This window comes from Equus asinus, chromosome 20, assembly GCF_041296235.1.
Source record: "Equus asinus isolate D_3611 breed Donkey chromosome 20, EquAss-T2T_v2, whole genome shotgun sequence".
In the NCBI taxonomy this organism is placed as follows: domain Eukaryota; kingdom Metazoa; phylum Chordata; class Mammalia; order Perissodactyla; family Equidae; genus Equus; species Equus asinus.
In genome coordinates, this window is record NC_091809.1 from 91,436,644 (window position 1) to 91,453,274 (window position 16,631).

The following is a 16,631-nucleotide window of genomic DNA, read 5'->3' on the forward strand; positions in this document are numbered from 1 at the left end:
TATTTCTCCAGATCTTTTGCCCATATTTTCGTCAGGTTGATTCTCTGAGTTGTAGGAGTTCTTTATGTATCTTGGACGTAAGTCCTTTATTGGCTATATGTTTTGCAAATATAATCCTTCAGTCTGTGGCTTAACCTTTCCCGTTCCTAACAATGTGTTTTGAAGAGCAAAAGTTTTTAACTTTAACGAAGCACAATGTATCAGTTTTTTCTATTAGGCTTTGTGCTTTTTGTGTCCATCTAAGGAATCTGTCTAACCCAAAGTCACAAACATTTTCTCCTATGTTTTCTTTTACAAGTTTCATAGTTTTAATTCTTAGGTCTATGATCCATTTCCAGTAAATTCTTTCATATGTGAAGGAAAAGTCGTGGTTCTTTTTTTTCTCCGACAAATGGATATCTAACTATTCATTCCAACACTGTTTCTTGAAAAGAATATCCTTTCTTCATTAAATTGTGTGGCTCCTTTCTAGAAAATCACTTGATCATGTAAATGAGGGTCTGCTTCTGGCCTCTTTATTATCTTCCATTGATGAATATGTCTGTCTTTTTGCTGGTACCTTACTATCCTGATTACGGTAGTTTTATTCTATGTCTCATAATCAGGTAATGTTAAGTCCTCCAATTTTGTTCTTTTTCTAAATGATTTTGGATATTCTAAGTTTCTTGTATTTGCATATAAACCTTAGAATCAGTTTGTATGTTGGGATTTTGAATGGAATTGAATTGAATTTACAGATCCGTTGGGGAAGAACTAGTATCTTAACAATATTGTCTCTTTTTTTTTTAAGATTTTTATTTATTTTCTTTTTCTCCCCAAAGCCCCCGGACACATAGTTGTATATTCTTACTTGTGGGTCTTTCTAGTTGTGACATGTGGGATGCCGCCTGAGCATGGCTTGATGAGCGGTGTCATGTTCACGCCCAGGATCCGAACCAGCGAAACCCTGGGCCGCCACCGTGGAGCGTCAGAACTTAACCACTCGGCCACGGGGCCGGCCCTAATATTGAGTCTCTTGATCTATGATTGTGAAATATCTTTTCATTTATTTATGTCTTATCTAATTTGTCGCAGCAATGTTTTGCAGTTTTCAGTGTACAGGTCTTGCACATAATTTGTTAAATTTATCTCTAAGTCTATACGTAAGTGTATTTTTAAATTTCAATTCACTTGTTTCATTTCTAGTATATAAACATAATGTTGCTTTTGTATTGACCTTGTTGGCCTTGCTAAAAACTTAGTTCTTTTAGTAAGTTTTTTAAGATTCTTGAGGATTTTCTACGTAAACAATCATTGCATCTGCAAATAAGAGTTTTACTTCTTCCTTTTTAATGTGCATGTCTTTTATTTTTCATTATTTCACTGGCTGGAACCTCTAGTACCATGTTGAATAGAAGTGGTGAGAGCAGACATCCTAGCTGTGTTCCCTGATCTTAGGCAGAAAGTGTTCATCTTTCATCATTCCGTATAATGTTAGCTATAGCTTTTTATAGATGCCTTTCCTAATAGAAGAAATTCCCTTTCTATTCCTAGTTTGCTGAGTTTCTGTCCTAAATGGTTATTGACTTTTGTCAAATGATTGTTTTGTATCTATCGATACGGATTTTTATTTTTTGGTATGTTGATATGGTGATTTACCTTGATTAAGATTTTCAAATCTCGAGCGAACCTCACATTCCCAGGATGGATCTCCCTTGTTCAGAATACATGTTCTTTTAAATATGTTGCTGGGTTTGATTTGCTAAAGTGTTACTAAAGATAACTGTGTCTATGCATGAAGATACTGGTCTGTAGTTTTCTTATGATATCTTTGTCTAGTTTTATTATCAGAATATTGCTATCCTCATCTAATGAGTTAGGAAGTATTTCTACCTCTTCTATTTTATGGAAAAGCTTGTGTAAAATTTGTATTATTTTTTCCTTAAGTGGTCTGGAGTGTTCTTTGTGGGAAGGTTTTTAACTATGACTTCAATTTATTTAGAATATATGATTATTCAGGTTACCTATTTTTTCTTTAGTTTGGTATGCTATTTTTTGTCTCTCAAGAAATTTGTTCATTTTATCTAAGTTGTCACATTTATTGGGATAAAGTTGTTCATAATATCCTGTTATTATTTTAATGTCTATAGTAGCTGTACAGATATGTCCACTTCCATTTTTGGTAATGAAAATTAATGTTTTCTCATTTTCTTTCGTGATCAGTCTTGCTAAGGTGTCGGCTTCATTGATTTTTCTATAGTATTTCCATTTTTTATGTTTCACTATTTTCTGCTCATAGTTATTATTTCCCTCTGCTTATCTACTTTGTGTTTGATTTTTCTCCTCTTTTTTGTGTTTCTAAGTTGAAGCTCAGATCACTGTTTAGAGATGATACTTTTTTTTTAATGCTGTATATTCCCCTATAAACACTGCTTTTATAATGTCCTACAAGTTTTGATATGTTGTGTTTTCATTCTCATTCACTTCAAAGTAATTTTTAATATACATTGTGATTATTTTTCTTTGACCTCTGAGTAATTTAGAAAAGTATTATTTAATTTTCAGATATTTGGAGATTTTCCATATATCTATGATTGAATTCTAGTTTAATTTTTTTCATGTTAAAGAATATACTTCGTATGATTTCAATCTTCTTGAATTTAATGAGAGGTTTTATGATCCAGAATATGGTTTATCTTGGTAAATGATATGAAAAGACTGTGGATTTTGCTGTTTTTGAATGCAGTATTAGTGGGTGAATAAGTATCATTAGGTCAACTTGGTTGATAATGTTGTCCAAGTCTTTTATATTCTTACTTCTTTTCTGCTTCTTTGTTCAATCAGTTACTGACAGAGCAGTGTTGAAATCTCTAACTCTGTTGGTGGGTTTGCCTATTTCTCCTCTTAATTCTGTCAGATTTGTTTAATATATTTTGAGGGTCTGTTATTAGATGCATACACATTTAAGGTTATGTCCTCTTGATGATTTGACCCTTTATCAATGAAATGCTCCCTTCCTCCCAGGTAATTTTCCTTTTTTGATATTGAACTCTTTGTTGATATTAATGTAGCCACTCTAACTTTCTTTTGATTAGTGTTTACATGGCCTAACTTTTTCAACCTTTTTTAACCTATCTTTGCTATGATATTTTAAGTGGATTTCCTTTAAATAGCATATATAATTGGGTCTTGCTTTGTTGTCCAATCTGACAATTTCTATCCTTTCAGTTGAAGCTATTAGGTATATACATTTAATGTAATTCTCAATATGGTAATATTTAAATCTATTTTTTCTGTTTGTTTCATCTGCACTTTTGTCCTTTTTTTCTCCCTTTTTTTGAATTGAGTATTTTTATGATTCCATTTTATCTCCAATAATGGCTTGTTACATATATCTATTAGTTCTTTTAGTGGTTACTCTATTATTTAAAATTTACATCTTTATATTATTTTACTGAATCTTTATTATTTTGTTTCCTCTGCTTATTTTGTTTTTAATTTGTTTTTATTCCTCTGGTTTCTTAGACTGGCAGCTGAGGTCATTGATTTGAGTTTTATTCTTGTCTAGTATAGGCATTTTGGTGCTATAAATTTTCCTCTAGAATATTGGCACAGATGTTAGCTCAGCGACAATCTTCCTCACCAAAAAGAAAGAAAGGAAGAAAGATTTCCTTCTAAGTTCTGCTTTAGCTGCATTCCACAAATTTTCACATATGTTTTCTTTTTAATTTAGTTCAAAATACTTTCTAATTTCGTTTTTGATTTCTTCTTTGATCTGTGGGTTATTTACAAGTGTGTTATTTAGTTGCCAAATACTTGGACATTTTCCAGATATCTTTTTGTTATTGATTTCTAATTCCTTTTCATTGCAGTCAGAAAATATACTTTGAATCTCTTCAAATTTGATTGAGACTTGTTTTATGACCCAGAATATGGTCTATCTTGTTCAGTGTTCTGAGTGTACTTGAAAAGTATTCTCCTGCTGTTTGGTAGAGTGTTTTTTTGTTTGTTTTTTTTTAAGATTGGCACCTGAGCTAACATCTGTTCCCAATCTTTTTTCCCTTCTTCTTCCCAAAGTCCCCCCAGTGCATAGTTGTATACTCTAGTTGTAGGTCCTTCTGATTGTGCTGTGTGGAACGCCGCCTCAGCCTGGCTTGATGAGCGGTGCCATGTCCTTACCCAGGATCTGAACCGGTGAAACCCTAGACTGCTGAAGCAGACTTAACCACTCGGCCCTGGGCCTGGCCCCTGGTGGAGTATTTTTTAAATGCCTCTAGTTAAGCCGAGTTAGTTGATAGTGTTGGTGTTGTTCAGATAGTCAACTCTCTGACTATAACTGGGTCTTACTTATTTATTCTCACAATTCTATCAGTTTTTGCTTCATGTATTTTGAGGGTGTGCTATCAGGTGCATAAATATTTAGAATCGTATGTGATCTTGATGAATTGACCCCTTTATCATAATGAAATGACTGTCCTCATCCCTGGTAATTTGTCATTGGTACCATATATCATTGTTTGGACATATACTTTGATGTTAATTTAGCCACTCCAGATATCTTTTTATTAGTGTTAGTGTGACATACCATTTTTCATTCTTTTACTTTTAATCTATTTATATCTTTATATTTAAAGTAGATTTCTTGTTGGCAGCATAAAATTGAGCCTTGCTATTTTATTGAATGGGACAATCTTTACCTTTTAGTTGGATGCTTAGATCATTTACATTTAATGTAATTACTGAAACAATTGGGTTTAAATCTACCATCTTCCTATTTATTTCTATTAGATTTGCCTCTTCTCATCTTATTCCTTTTTCCTTTTTTTCTGCCTTCATTTGGATTAATTTAATATTTTTAAGTATCTATTTTATCTTCTTTGTTGGTTTATTAGCTGTAACTCCTTGTTGTATTATTTTAGTGATTTCCTTTCAGTTTGCAGTATACATCTTTAACATCCACAGCCTAACTTAAAGTGATATTATACTACTGGTACTATCTGTAGTACAAGAACCTTACAACAATTCTAGTTTCGTATCTTCCCAGTGAATGACCCCAATAAAATGAGAATGTCTCTTTCACAGTATCAATTTTTCAATCCCAAGGGGGTCTTTAAGTTGCCCTGCTTGAGTTAGGTACTCATCCCTAAACAGACCACAGTGGACAGGGGCACAAATATTTCTGTCAGCCTGAATTCCTCTAGCAACCCTTCTAGAACTTCATGGAATTGGGAAAGAGTCACCAAAAGAACCTAAGAAGAGGAATGCAAAAGTGTACTAGTTAGATAAAAAACCACAGCTATCATAGACCACTACAGGCAAACATATCGTAGAAGGAGTTTACAGATTAGCTGGTAGAGAAGTTGCAGATGCTTGCTATAAATTCCCAATATGTCTTGCCAACAATACTGAACTTGGCCACACAAAGCAGGAGCAAATGAAGCATTTCTTTGTGTGACATTTTCCTTCCCCTTGTACCCTCTAGGGCACGCGGCTTCCAGTGACACTTCTACATATCTGATTCCTGTCAAGCTGGTAAAGCAGCCAAATACTCCACCACCCTTTCATATTTGACTTTTATCAGCATTCTGGAAAATTTTTTCTAACAATCTAAGCACTTCTGTGTAAGCAGAGTTTGTCAACGTTGGCACTTTTGACACATTGGACCAGCTAATTCTTTGCAGTCAGGGGCTCCCCTGTGCACTATAGGAGGTTTAGCCAATGTCCCTATGCTCAACCCACTAGATGTCAGTAACACATCTGCCTCCCCAGTTGTGACAATCAAAAATTTCTGCAGATAGTGTCAGATGTCCCTTGGGGGAGCAAAATTGGTCCTAGCTGAGAACTACTGATTTAAGGGAGTGTTTACAAACATCAGGATCTACAAGTTCTTGACCCCAAATCGGCATCAGCAGATGGGGAGAAAGCAGTTAGCATTAGGTGCCATGAACCCCTGTTCCTTATCCCACCAGGCCCATCTCTCCTCAAGGGACCATATCTGTGGTTCACCATTGCAAAATCAGCTCCCAGCATCTGGAAAAGAGCAGTGCTCAACACAACCACTACAACAACAAATGTTAAAAGAATAAGTGAATGATCGATGAATGAAAAGAAAAATCTGGATGATTATTCACTGTGTTACTCTAGAGAAAAGAGTGACATAGGTGGTATGTACATGAGAAAAGGAAGTCTTTTACTGTTTTACTTAAAATTTTCTGTATTTGAATTTTATCATTTTTACTTTCATAATTTAGAAAATTTTAAATGATTTCTTTTTAAAGCAGGGGGAAATCAAACCAAGTGTTTTCTCTTCGATAATTATTTCTTTATTTTGCCTTTTTTTTTTTAAGTACAAATGTAGACTTTAGCCCTAGTGTACATCATTGAGTCTGAAGCTTGATTTTTTTTTTTTCAGTTTTAACTCATGAGCAAACAGCCATATAGTATAAATATTTGTGAACAGGGTTCATGTTGAAAAAAGAAATGCGCTTAGCATAAAAGTAGCCTGACACATCACATTCAATTACGTGCATTGGCTTTGAGGGCAGGAAGTGGACTGCATGCATCTTCACATCTCGAACCCTACAGAGCTTACGCAGTGTGGGCCCTCAGGAATTGTGTGCTTAAAGAATTAATGATGATGAAGCTTCTTAGGCATGATTTTTGTTCTTCCTATTTTACTTTGTTAAACCAAGATTTTCTGGGTAGGATGAGAGGAGAGGAGGAGCAAGCTAAGTTCAGGAAAAAGCCTCTGAGGAAGAATATGTGTCTGGGCCTTTCTGCTTATGGCAGACAGAAGTCAACGGGCAAACGAATAGGCCGGGGAGTATGGAAGGGAAAGGATAATTTGTGGGGCCAGCTGTTGCTTCTCTTTCTCCTCTACCAGCAGCAGGAAGCTGGGTCAGATCCTCCCTCTTCAGTGAGAGCAGCAGGGAACCCACAGCACAAAGCACTTCAGCGCCTGCCCCCTGTGACATCCCCTCTCCTGTAGAATTCTCTTCTCTCTCCTTGACCTCCACCCCGGAGGGAAAGACCCAGCCACCTGGGTCTCTTGAGGTCAGAGCTCCAGGAACCAGCAGAGCCTGGCTGCAAAGTGAGGTCATTTATTTACACGAGGCAAGAGACGCACGAGGATAGAGCAATCCATCTCCTTAGCGACCAAACAGATTCCCTTTCCTCGTCCTCCTGCAGAAGCGGTCAAGGCAGGGAGGCTGGGCGAGGTGACCTTCCAGAGCTGAATCTGTGCTTCCAAAAATAGAAGCATCCTTGGAGAATCGAGAAGGGGAGGGGAGGCTGTGGATGTTGAGGGCAAAAAACGGACTCCCCAGAGCTTTGTCAGTGTGAAACTGTATTAATTAGACACAGGTACCCAGCTCAATAACCTCAGGTAGCTCAAAAACTGAAACTGAATGAACTGGCTTTTTTTGTCCTTTCTATTTACACACTCACTAGCCTAAAAAGGAGAAAGAAAATCATGTCTTCTGACCTATTTGAATGACTGCACATTGCCCGAGATGTCTTCCCCAGCAGAGGGAAATGGGGGCTCCTTAGAGACACACCAAGAGAAAACAAGAGCTGCGGCAAAGTGGGAGGGCCTGGGGCGGCAGTAGGGGGTCTTCGGGAACTGGGTCCCCACCCATCTCTCCCTGCGTGGAGACTTCTTGGGTCCCTGTCCAAGGCTTGGTAGGGCCACGCACATATTCAGGTATGTCCAGGTCCGTGGATGTGTGGCATCAGGGGCTGCCTCTCCCAGGCTCCTGCAGCATCCTTGTCCAGAGCCACGTGGAGACTGGGTGTTTCCAGGGTCCAGGGGAGCCATGTGCTAGTCTGCACAGGTGTCTGACCAGGTTGTGTGCAGTGCCTTGGCAGGTGGAGGGTTGTGTGAGTGTTGGGGGGCAGGTTTGCAAGAGTGTGCAGGGTATTGTAGCAAACTTGGGGCATCTGCTCTGAGGGCTGTGTTCTGGGCTACAGGGACCTGTGTGAGGCTGTGCCAGGCTGCGAGTGGCTGGATAGAGGGTGGGAGAGCCCTGGTCACCCTCCACAGCTTTGCTATCTAAAAATGGGCTCTGCTTCCTTAGGGTGAGGGGCTCCCGAAGTGCAGGAATTAATCCTTCTCCGTGTGACTGACAGGAAGGGGAGAGACACCAGGACTCGCCAGGTGAACAAAAGGAGTGTTGCCGTCCTTCCAGTGCTGCCCTGCAGCTGATCCTTAGGCGCACTGGGCTGGAGACACTTCCTAACATGTCAGTTTGTGCTTTCTCAACAGGACAATGTGGATCTTGGAGAGCTGATGTTTTCCCTCTGCTATCTTCCAACGGCTGGCAGGCTGACCATTACCATTATAAAAGCAAGGAATTTAAAGGCAATGGACATAACAGGAGCATCAGGTGGGACATTGTCAAATTCAGACTTCCTCATATGGTTCTAATGTAGTACCTTATGAAGTTTCTAGGATAGTAATAAAGTGCACGGACTCTGGAACCAAATGCCTAGGTTTAATCCCAGTCCTAGACCTACTAGCTGTATGACCTTAGGCAAGCCGCTTAACCTCTCTGGGTTTCAGATTCCTCATCTGTAAAATGAAGGTAATAATAGTATCTGGCTCACTGAGTGGTTATAAGGTTAAATGAGTTAAAACATATGAAGCCATAAGAACAGTGCCTGGCACATGCTAAATGCTGCCTAATGTTCGCTGTCATTGTTATCGTCATTATTTGCTCTTAGATCTTCTGCACCATAATTGGGAACTGGACCTACAGTGTGCACATGCTGATAGAGCTTGTCTAACTGGGTCTTTCCTCAGATATAAGCAATCACCATCTCAGGCTCGTGGAAGACTGAAGAATCCCATGTCCTTATAAAAGACCTGTCAGTGAACTAGGCAGTTTGGTGTTTTCCAGTGAGTCAAGCATGTGCAGTTAAGTTGTAATCCCTAACAAAACGTGCCCTGACATGCAGTTCCTACTATACGAATTCACAAGTAACCTCTGCAGAGGCTCCCAAAATGTGATCACAAAACACACAGTCCCCTGGCTCTTAGTCACTGAAATCAAAGGACATCAGATGCAATGTATTCTGCTTCCTGTACTCAGTGTTTTTCCAAGCAGAGAAAAACAGTGTGGCCCCTTCTGGCCCTCTGAGTCCCTCCTGGACAGTGTGCAGGAATCAGGACAACACATGGTTATGGAGGCGAAGAGAGAAGGGGAACTCCCCATGGAGCAGGAGGATAGTGAGGTGGAACCAGGAAGGTGCCACGTGAAGCAGAGACCAGCCTTGTCACCTGTCACCGCATCCCAGCGTGGCACCACAAGCAAGCCTGTGTCCTTTCTCTCCCTGGGGGCTCAAGGTCCCTGCACTTAAGGAAATCTATCCCCCCAACTTCTCCCTGTCCTCTGGGAATTCAGCTTCTCCTTTTCCTAAAGCCCAGATCTTTAGGAAGAGATTCCCTGGGGTGTCTCAGAGTCGGGACCTGCAGCCCATTTCCCCAGGCCTTGGAAAAGCCTTTGCATTTCTCGTCCTGTCGCAGCCAGGTGGGTCTTGAATTCTAGCTGGGGCATTTTCTAATTCGGTAACAGATGTTTTCACACTATTTTTAAATTCCACACATTTTGAGAAGACAGTGTCGTATACTTTTTCTTGAATGAATGACTTAATTATCCTAACTCTAATCACTGCCCAGGCATCATATTAATTAAACTTCTCAAACTCCAGTCTGCAGGCAGGTGAAAGATTCCTGCATACCATAGTCTATGAAACTCCACAATGACAAAACTACTGGCCTAAATCTCCACGTATCCTCACAGTACCCCTGCTTGTCACGGTTTGTACAGATCCCTACGTGAAAGTCTCACTGATGTGTGATGGCAGACGACTGAAGAAGAGGAAAACATCCACCAAGAGGAACACTCTGAATCCTGTTTACAACGAAGCCATAGTCTTTGACGTCCCTCCTGAGAACATTGACCAAATCCACTTGTCCATAGCGGTCATGGACTACGACCGGTGAGATTCCTGGAGCTCTTTCTCAGTGCAAGTCTGCTGTGCCCAGGGCAGGGAGGGCAGAGGGGGAGTGCAGCCACAAGTGCTTACCTGGTGTCCCAAGCTGCAGGAAATGAGTCGAATGAGCAGCACGTGGAAGGCAGATTGACAAGGAGTCACTATTTTCCAAACCACACTGTAGAGTCAGATTACCAAAGTGCCTCTCAGTTTTCCCATTCTTTCCTCCCCCTTTCTTACTTCTCTCTCATCCTCCACCCTCCCCCACGTCTACCCTCTCCATCCCTGCATGCCCCCTAGATCTCAGCTTGGAGAATTGTGGCCCCACAGGACTCAGTCTTCTCTCTTGAGCAATCCTGCCTGGCCTTCACTGGAAAGATTCCACTCAAAACAGCAGAATGATTACTTTAGCCAGACCATCAACATTTCTAAATACATAACTTCATCCTTTTTTTCCTTCTCGCAATGTGTTTAATAAAGATCATTTCCATCCACTTCAATCTGAAAGCAAACACAGAAATGTTCTCTTGAAAACGCTAGAATCAGTATGGATGACAGGGTACATTAAAATGTATAAGATGCTCGACTTTCTAATTAATACAGCACAGAAGAGATATTTATAGCCTTCATTGTAGCCAATTGTGTATTTAAAGGACAGATTTGAAAAACAGTTATTTTAATATGCAAAGCAAGTACCAACAGGGAATTATACATGTTAAACCAGTCATTAGACTGAAATGCAAAGTATGTTTTTAATTGGGAACCTCCCACGTGGTCTAGGCACAATTATTAAAAAAATCATTCTGACTTCTGCTATAATCTCACAAATATTATTTGTAGCTAAAAATTTTCCCACATACCCCTGAAATGTCAGTAAGGCAGCTTCAGTGCCCTTATGCCTGGGGGAAGCATAACCGTATTCCAACCCAGGGAGCACATGGGTTGGCTCAGCTGCCCATGGGTGTGACAGCCCATGCTAGGCAGTAGACCTCATCCTGTCTCCTCTGGTTGACACACAACACCAATAGTGTCAGGCCACAGAAGGGGACATTGCCCACCAACCGTGGAAGGCTAGGCCAGCATTTTTCAAGCTATTGCCAAGTTTCCCGCATCAACAAATCTGATTATGTGAGCTCTGCTTCAATTTAATTCTCAGTAAACTCATGAATCTGGCCTGGAAAAATCCATGGCAGAATTCATGGGGCATCTGCAAGCAACTGATTTTAATGTGCATAACTCAAATATCCTTCACACTACTTCCCCACCCTTGTCTCCCCCTTACTCCCTGCACACAAACAGGAGAAAAATCACTCATCTTCACAGGAAAGAAAAAGAAAGAGAGAAAGTCTATGAGTTTGAATCCCAAAGAGTTGAAAGATGAGCCGTATCATTCTAGTTATGCAAAGGATTTGTAACTAAAAACTGCTAAGGAAAAATAATTTGACCAAGGTAGGGGCCTACCCAGGAAATGTTTCAGAAATATTAGCTCTGAGGTTAAAGGAGCTAAGTATCTTTCTACAGTGGGGAAGTCAAGTTGCTTATAAGTAGCAAAGTTGGGCTTGGAAAAGAGGAAAGAGCATAAAAAACATGTTCTGTGAAGAGAGGAGTTGCAAGAAGACCCAGGAGCTGTCTCCACTCTACCCTCTTTATGAGCCCAAAACCATAACTGTCAGACACAGAGCTTCTCCCTTACCTGTACTTGGTTGCCTCTTGCAAGAATTTGAGCAGGCCTTATTGCAAGAAACTCCTTTCAGATGGCCTCCTTTTCACTGCATGCATTTGAAGACTTGGAGATCAACCTAGTTCTAGAACCAGAGGTGGCATCCTTAGCATGCATCAAGGAGGTCTTTGAACATAGAGTTCTCGGGAACAAGCTAAGTTATGCCAGTGTTACGAAAGCTGAGGTGTGTGAGGGCCAAACTCTGTTCTTCCTCTTTGTGCCACTGAGTATAATATTGGGTCCCAAGTACTATTGTCTGTTAAGCTTGGCCTGTATTTTAAATTAGGGAATGAAAAGAACCACCCCTTCCATAATTCCTCTGTTAGTTTAACTGAGTAGTTCTTGCTCTTACATACCAAAATTTTAAGAAAAAACTATTGTGGGCCATTTTCACAGTGTAGGTCACAATGAGATCATCGGCGTGTGTCAAGTAGGCAACGAAGCTGAGAGGCTGGGCAGAGACCACTGGAGTGAAATGTTATCATATCCTCGGAAACCCATTGCGCACTGGCATTCCTTGGTGGAGGTAAGACTCGACCCCCACATGCTTCACTTTGTGGAAGAATAAGTACTTTACTGTTCAAAAGCAGGGGCTACCACAAATGCAAGTTAACAGGGTCTACGGTCATAGTTGGGCTTCTCTGGTTGAATTTCCTAGGGCTGTTGGGAATTATATTCAATCTGAGGTTGATTCTGTAATGCCCACGAGTGTGGTAGGTTTTGAACATTGATCAAAGATCATCCCTCACTTTGGTGGTCTTTAAAAATGATCAAGATTCTCTGATTCTGTGTTAGGGCTTGGGTTGACATTTGTTGGGCATCTGGGTGAGTGTGGAGTTTCAGGCCACCATATAATGACTTATGCCTGGCATCAGAAAGAACTCGAGACTGGGAGAGAGGAGGCCTGGATTCTAGGACTGGGTCTAGCATTAACCTATGATTCTGGGCAAGTTTATTAGTATCAGATTCAGCTACATATGATAGAAATCCTAAAAACAACAAACCATGAAACAACAAATGAAATGGAAATATTTCTCTCCGACATAAAAAAGTTCCAGCGGAAGGTAGTCTAGGGTGTTATAGTGACTCTGTGATCCACAGAGACCTAGATTTCTTCTATCTTTCTGCTTTACTGACCCAGTGTGGCTTTTTTGTGAGGTCACCTTGTTGTACAACATGGCTGCAAACCTCCAGCCATCACACATCTTCCAGGCCATAGAAAGGTAGAAAGGGGCAAGAACCAAAAGTACACACATTCCTTTTTTAAGGATTTTCCTTGATGTCTCATGCAACACTGCTACTTACATTTGACTTAGTCACACAGACATGTGTAAAGAATATATTCTTTTTGTTAGGTGGAAATGTGCCCAACTAAAAACCAGGGTTTTGTTTTCAAGGAAGAAGAGGAGAGTGGTTACCTGGAGGCAATGGGCCATCATTCTGCCTCTCACATCCTCATTCATTCACTCACTCCTCCATTATTTACTTCTCATTTATTCTTCCCCCGTTCATCTTTGCTCATTGACTCACTCATTTATTTACTAACTCATTCTCTCGAAAAACAAATTGTGTTTACTAAGTAATATTTCTGACGGTCAAATGCCATATTAAGTGCAGAAAATACAGATGTGAATAAGAAACCATCTCTTCCATTGAAGAGCTTGTAGACCATAAGAGAGACAGAAGGTGGTATATAAATTAATCATTTAAGTGCACAATCATAAGTATTGTCATCTATATCAAGTGCTACAGGAGCACATGGAGGGAGGTGTCTATCACGCTTAGGTGAGATTGTCTGTGAAGCATTTCTTCCTTCTGCTTTGCATAAGTGAAGAGAACTGAGCTCCTGGAAACAGGGTCACTGGGGAGCATGGGTTCCAGGCAGAGGACTTTCCATGTTCTCCCAGTGCAGGCAGCTCTGCTCCCTGCAAAGCCATTCTGAGAGGCCAAGGCTAGAGCCCTGCCCAATGTGGGTTCTGCTGCCACTGACAGTCAGGTGAGTCTGGTTGAAGTGAACATGCGGGGCAGCTGTAGAGAGGGAGAGAGGCCCCACACCCGGGCCTGGCGACGAAGGGGCAGTCTTCCTTTGTTGGAGAGAGTGCTGGAGGGAGAAGAGCAGGGCAAGGTGTATGAACTGATTCTAAGTTTCAGGGCCTCTGGGTGTATTCAAGAAGAGCCTAGGGCCCCCTAATTTGCAGCTCCCTGAGGCCACTTCTGCCCCTGGGCCAGAGAAGCTGACTCTTTCTTTCCTGGACTCAAAATTAATCCCTAAGGGAGACCCTGTGAACCACCTGAGAAGTAGCGGGGGGGACTAATGCTGACTGCACTGCATCTCACTTCTTCAGCTCCTGGTGGAATTCTGAGAGGAGTCTGTCTGTGGGCTCGTTAAATTGTGTGAGCCTGTCACTAGCAGTGGCAGTTGGAGCAGTTGTAATAGACTTTTTGCACCCTTGTAAGTCACTGCTGACTCTAATTCTTATTTGTAATCTGGAGTGTCGGGGTGTCAAAGCTCTCTGCTTCTCAGGACACCGGAAATGGGCAAGGACATAGATGCACATATTAAATTCTGTTCCTTCTCCTTTCTTCCCTGGCCTTAAAGATAAGTTGCTCTTATATGCTCTATGAACCTTTAAAGTTTCTTCTTTAAGACAAAAACAGCAAATTAAGTCCCAGTGTTGTCAATAAGTCTGTGTGTGTGTGTGTGTGTACATACGCACGTGTGTATGAATGAATGAGGAGGGGAGGGGAGAGGATATGTGATAGTTAGGATTCAGGATGAAGAGAGGCTGGCCTGGCAGAAACTCTTCACTGCTGGGGGCTGAGGGACCAGGTTAGGACTGAACCCTGAGCCCTGCAGAGATCTGGCAGCCTGCTCGGGGCTGCATCCAACACACCCTGACCTTGCCAGGGCAGGTGGCAGATGGAGTCTTCAAAGCCAATGAGTTCAAAAAACCCGTTTCTCTCTCAGGTATTTGGATGGCTTCACTGCACACTCAAAGGTCAGCCAATATGGCTCCCTTTACTCTCTATGATGTCAAAGGCTTGGGTAGCTGGATAAACACCATCAGAGCGGGCCTCCTGGGACTTGGGAACAGGAGCATCCCCGCCAGGGGGCCTCAGGAGATGATGGAGCTCTCAGGGCTCCGACCACAGCCCCTTCCTCCATATATCCAAGAGAAGATGGTGCTGGCCTGGCCATATCGCAGCACCTTTCCCACCCTCTTGTGTGTGAGCTGACCTACATCAGGAGCCCCAGGGAGAATAATAGAAATAGTTCCAGGTTTTCATTACATCCCTGTGTAGTGCTGCATATCCTCTGTATTAACAAGCAGTAATCTTCGTTTGATGGGAAGACCAGACACAGACGCCATTTGCTGGAATGAAATTTACTTCTCTAACAGAGATATAAGACAGAAAATCCCATCAGCATATTTGGTGAAGATCAGCAACATTATCATTACTGACAAAGGTGAACGATTCTAAGCCCCAAAGTCCTGCTCGAGGGGTGCTCAGGTGTGGATAGGTCTTCCTCTCTCTAAGCTCAGCCTTTTCTACATGTATGTATAAGGATAACAGGATTCTGCACCCAGCTAGTCTGCCGGTCTGCTGGGACCACCTCATTGCACCTGATACCCCCTGCAACTAAGGGTTATACAATTCCCAGCATAACTAGGAGGCAGGTGTGGCACGGTACACCTGGCATGAACAGAGTCCTCATCTGCCACCTTCTACCTCCTAAAGGGTGTAAACTTAGAGCTGTAGAACTAGAGCACATGTCAGTTACCCAGACTCAGCTGGGAGTTACACCAGCAGGCCCTTCAAACCGGCTTGGGTATTATCCATCAAGTGCCTAGCAGAGGCTACTTGGAGTCTTCGAGGTCCACACATTCCCGGGAGAAAGCATCTAATTGCCCAGGTTGAGTTAGGTGTCCACCCCAGTCCAGTTCACTGTAGGTCAGGGGTCATGGAAATGTGAGCCGGTGCCCACTCCAGCAGGAGTGTTGGGAGTAGACTTTCTGAGAAGGGTCCTGGCAGGACGGGGAAATTGACACACGCAAACCTGACTGCTACCCAGATTTTGAATTGAGGGAGTCGGAGGCTCTAGCACTCTAGGCAAATTGTTATTTACAACAGATTTAGGAAATAAGAGTGATTCCCCATAAAGGGGAGGGGTGACTGGCAAAAGCCAAGCAGATCCAGTTGCAAATAGGGAGTTTGGTGCATTGCAGGGCTTGGGTTCCAATGAGAGCCAGACCAGCAGAAAAGGAAACTAAGAAAAAATCTAAGAAAACAAAAACAATATGTGGACTGAGGCATAGGTTGGGGAAAAGCCCTTGGAAGTGCTACCACTCAGCAAGCAGGAGATACTTGAGTTGCCCATAGGCACCCCAGATTGCAGATCTTTGGCAATACCATGAACTCCAGTCCCTGTCAGGTCAGTATGGAGTGAAGTGAGGCCAGTGATCACATGCTTTGCCTTCTGAAGGCATGGCTCAAGCATGGGGTCACTGAATTGAGCATAATAAACCTGGGGTAGCCATGAAGGAGACGAGTAGTCAGTACATGGAGGACCACATGCTGTCACAGCATCTCCATGTTGTAACATGCTCCCCCCACTCATAGTCCAACAGAATGGCTCAGTGTTTCAGAGAACAAAATGTTTGTTCTGGGTGGAAACTGAAAGAACAAGAAATGTGTAACGTACTTTAAAATAGTGCAAGAAAATATAAATTTCTTTATGATCTAAAATGAGTACCATCCTGGTAAGGAACAGGAAGGGAAAAAAAATAAACCTGATCTTGCTAATTAATGTTGCTCAGTCTTTTCCAGGTCATCTCAGTCTCTTTGATGTAAATATTCAGTCAAATGTAACATTCTAATTCCCTGCTAGAACTATTTCCTTTCTTCCAGAGGCCTCCTCTCTCCTTCTTCCTTCCCA

The 16,631-nt window shown here is 41.7% G+C and overlaps 1 protein-coding gene across 2 annotated transcripts in view; it reads left to right on the top strand.

The window, feature by feature from the left end:
• SYT9 (synaptotagmin 9) overlaps positions 1–16,631 on the top strand; it is a 181,049-nt gene that overhangs the window by 120,254 nt on the left and 44,164 nt on the right. Inside the window, exons 4-6 of one of the 2 annotated variants that reach the window (XR_011495867.1) lie at positions 8,243–8,363; positions 9,807–9,978; positions 12,094–12,218. Coding sequence is in view for 1 of the 2 variants with exons in the window: in XM_014861207.3 (XP_014716693.1) it covers positions 8,243–8,363; positions 9,807–9,978; positions 12,089–12,218 (423 nt within the window). In the remaining variant the exon portion in view is untranslated. Of the gene's footprint in view, positions 1–8,242; positions 8,364–9,806; positions 9,979–12,088; positions 12,219–16,631 lie in introns of both variants that reach the window. The other variant, XM_014861207.3, reaches the window with a different exon arrangement.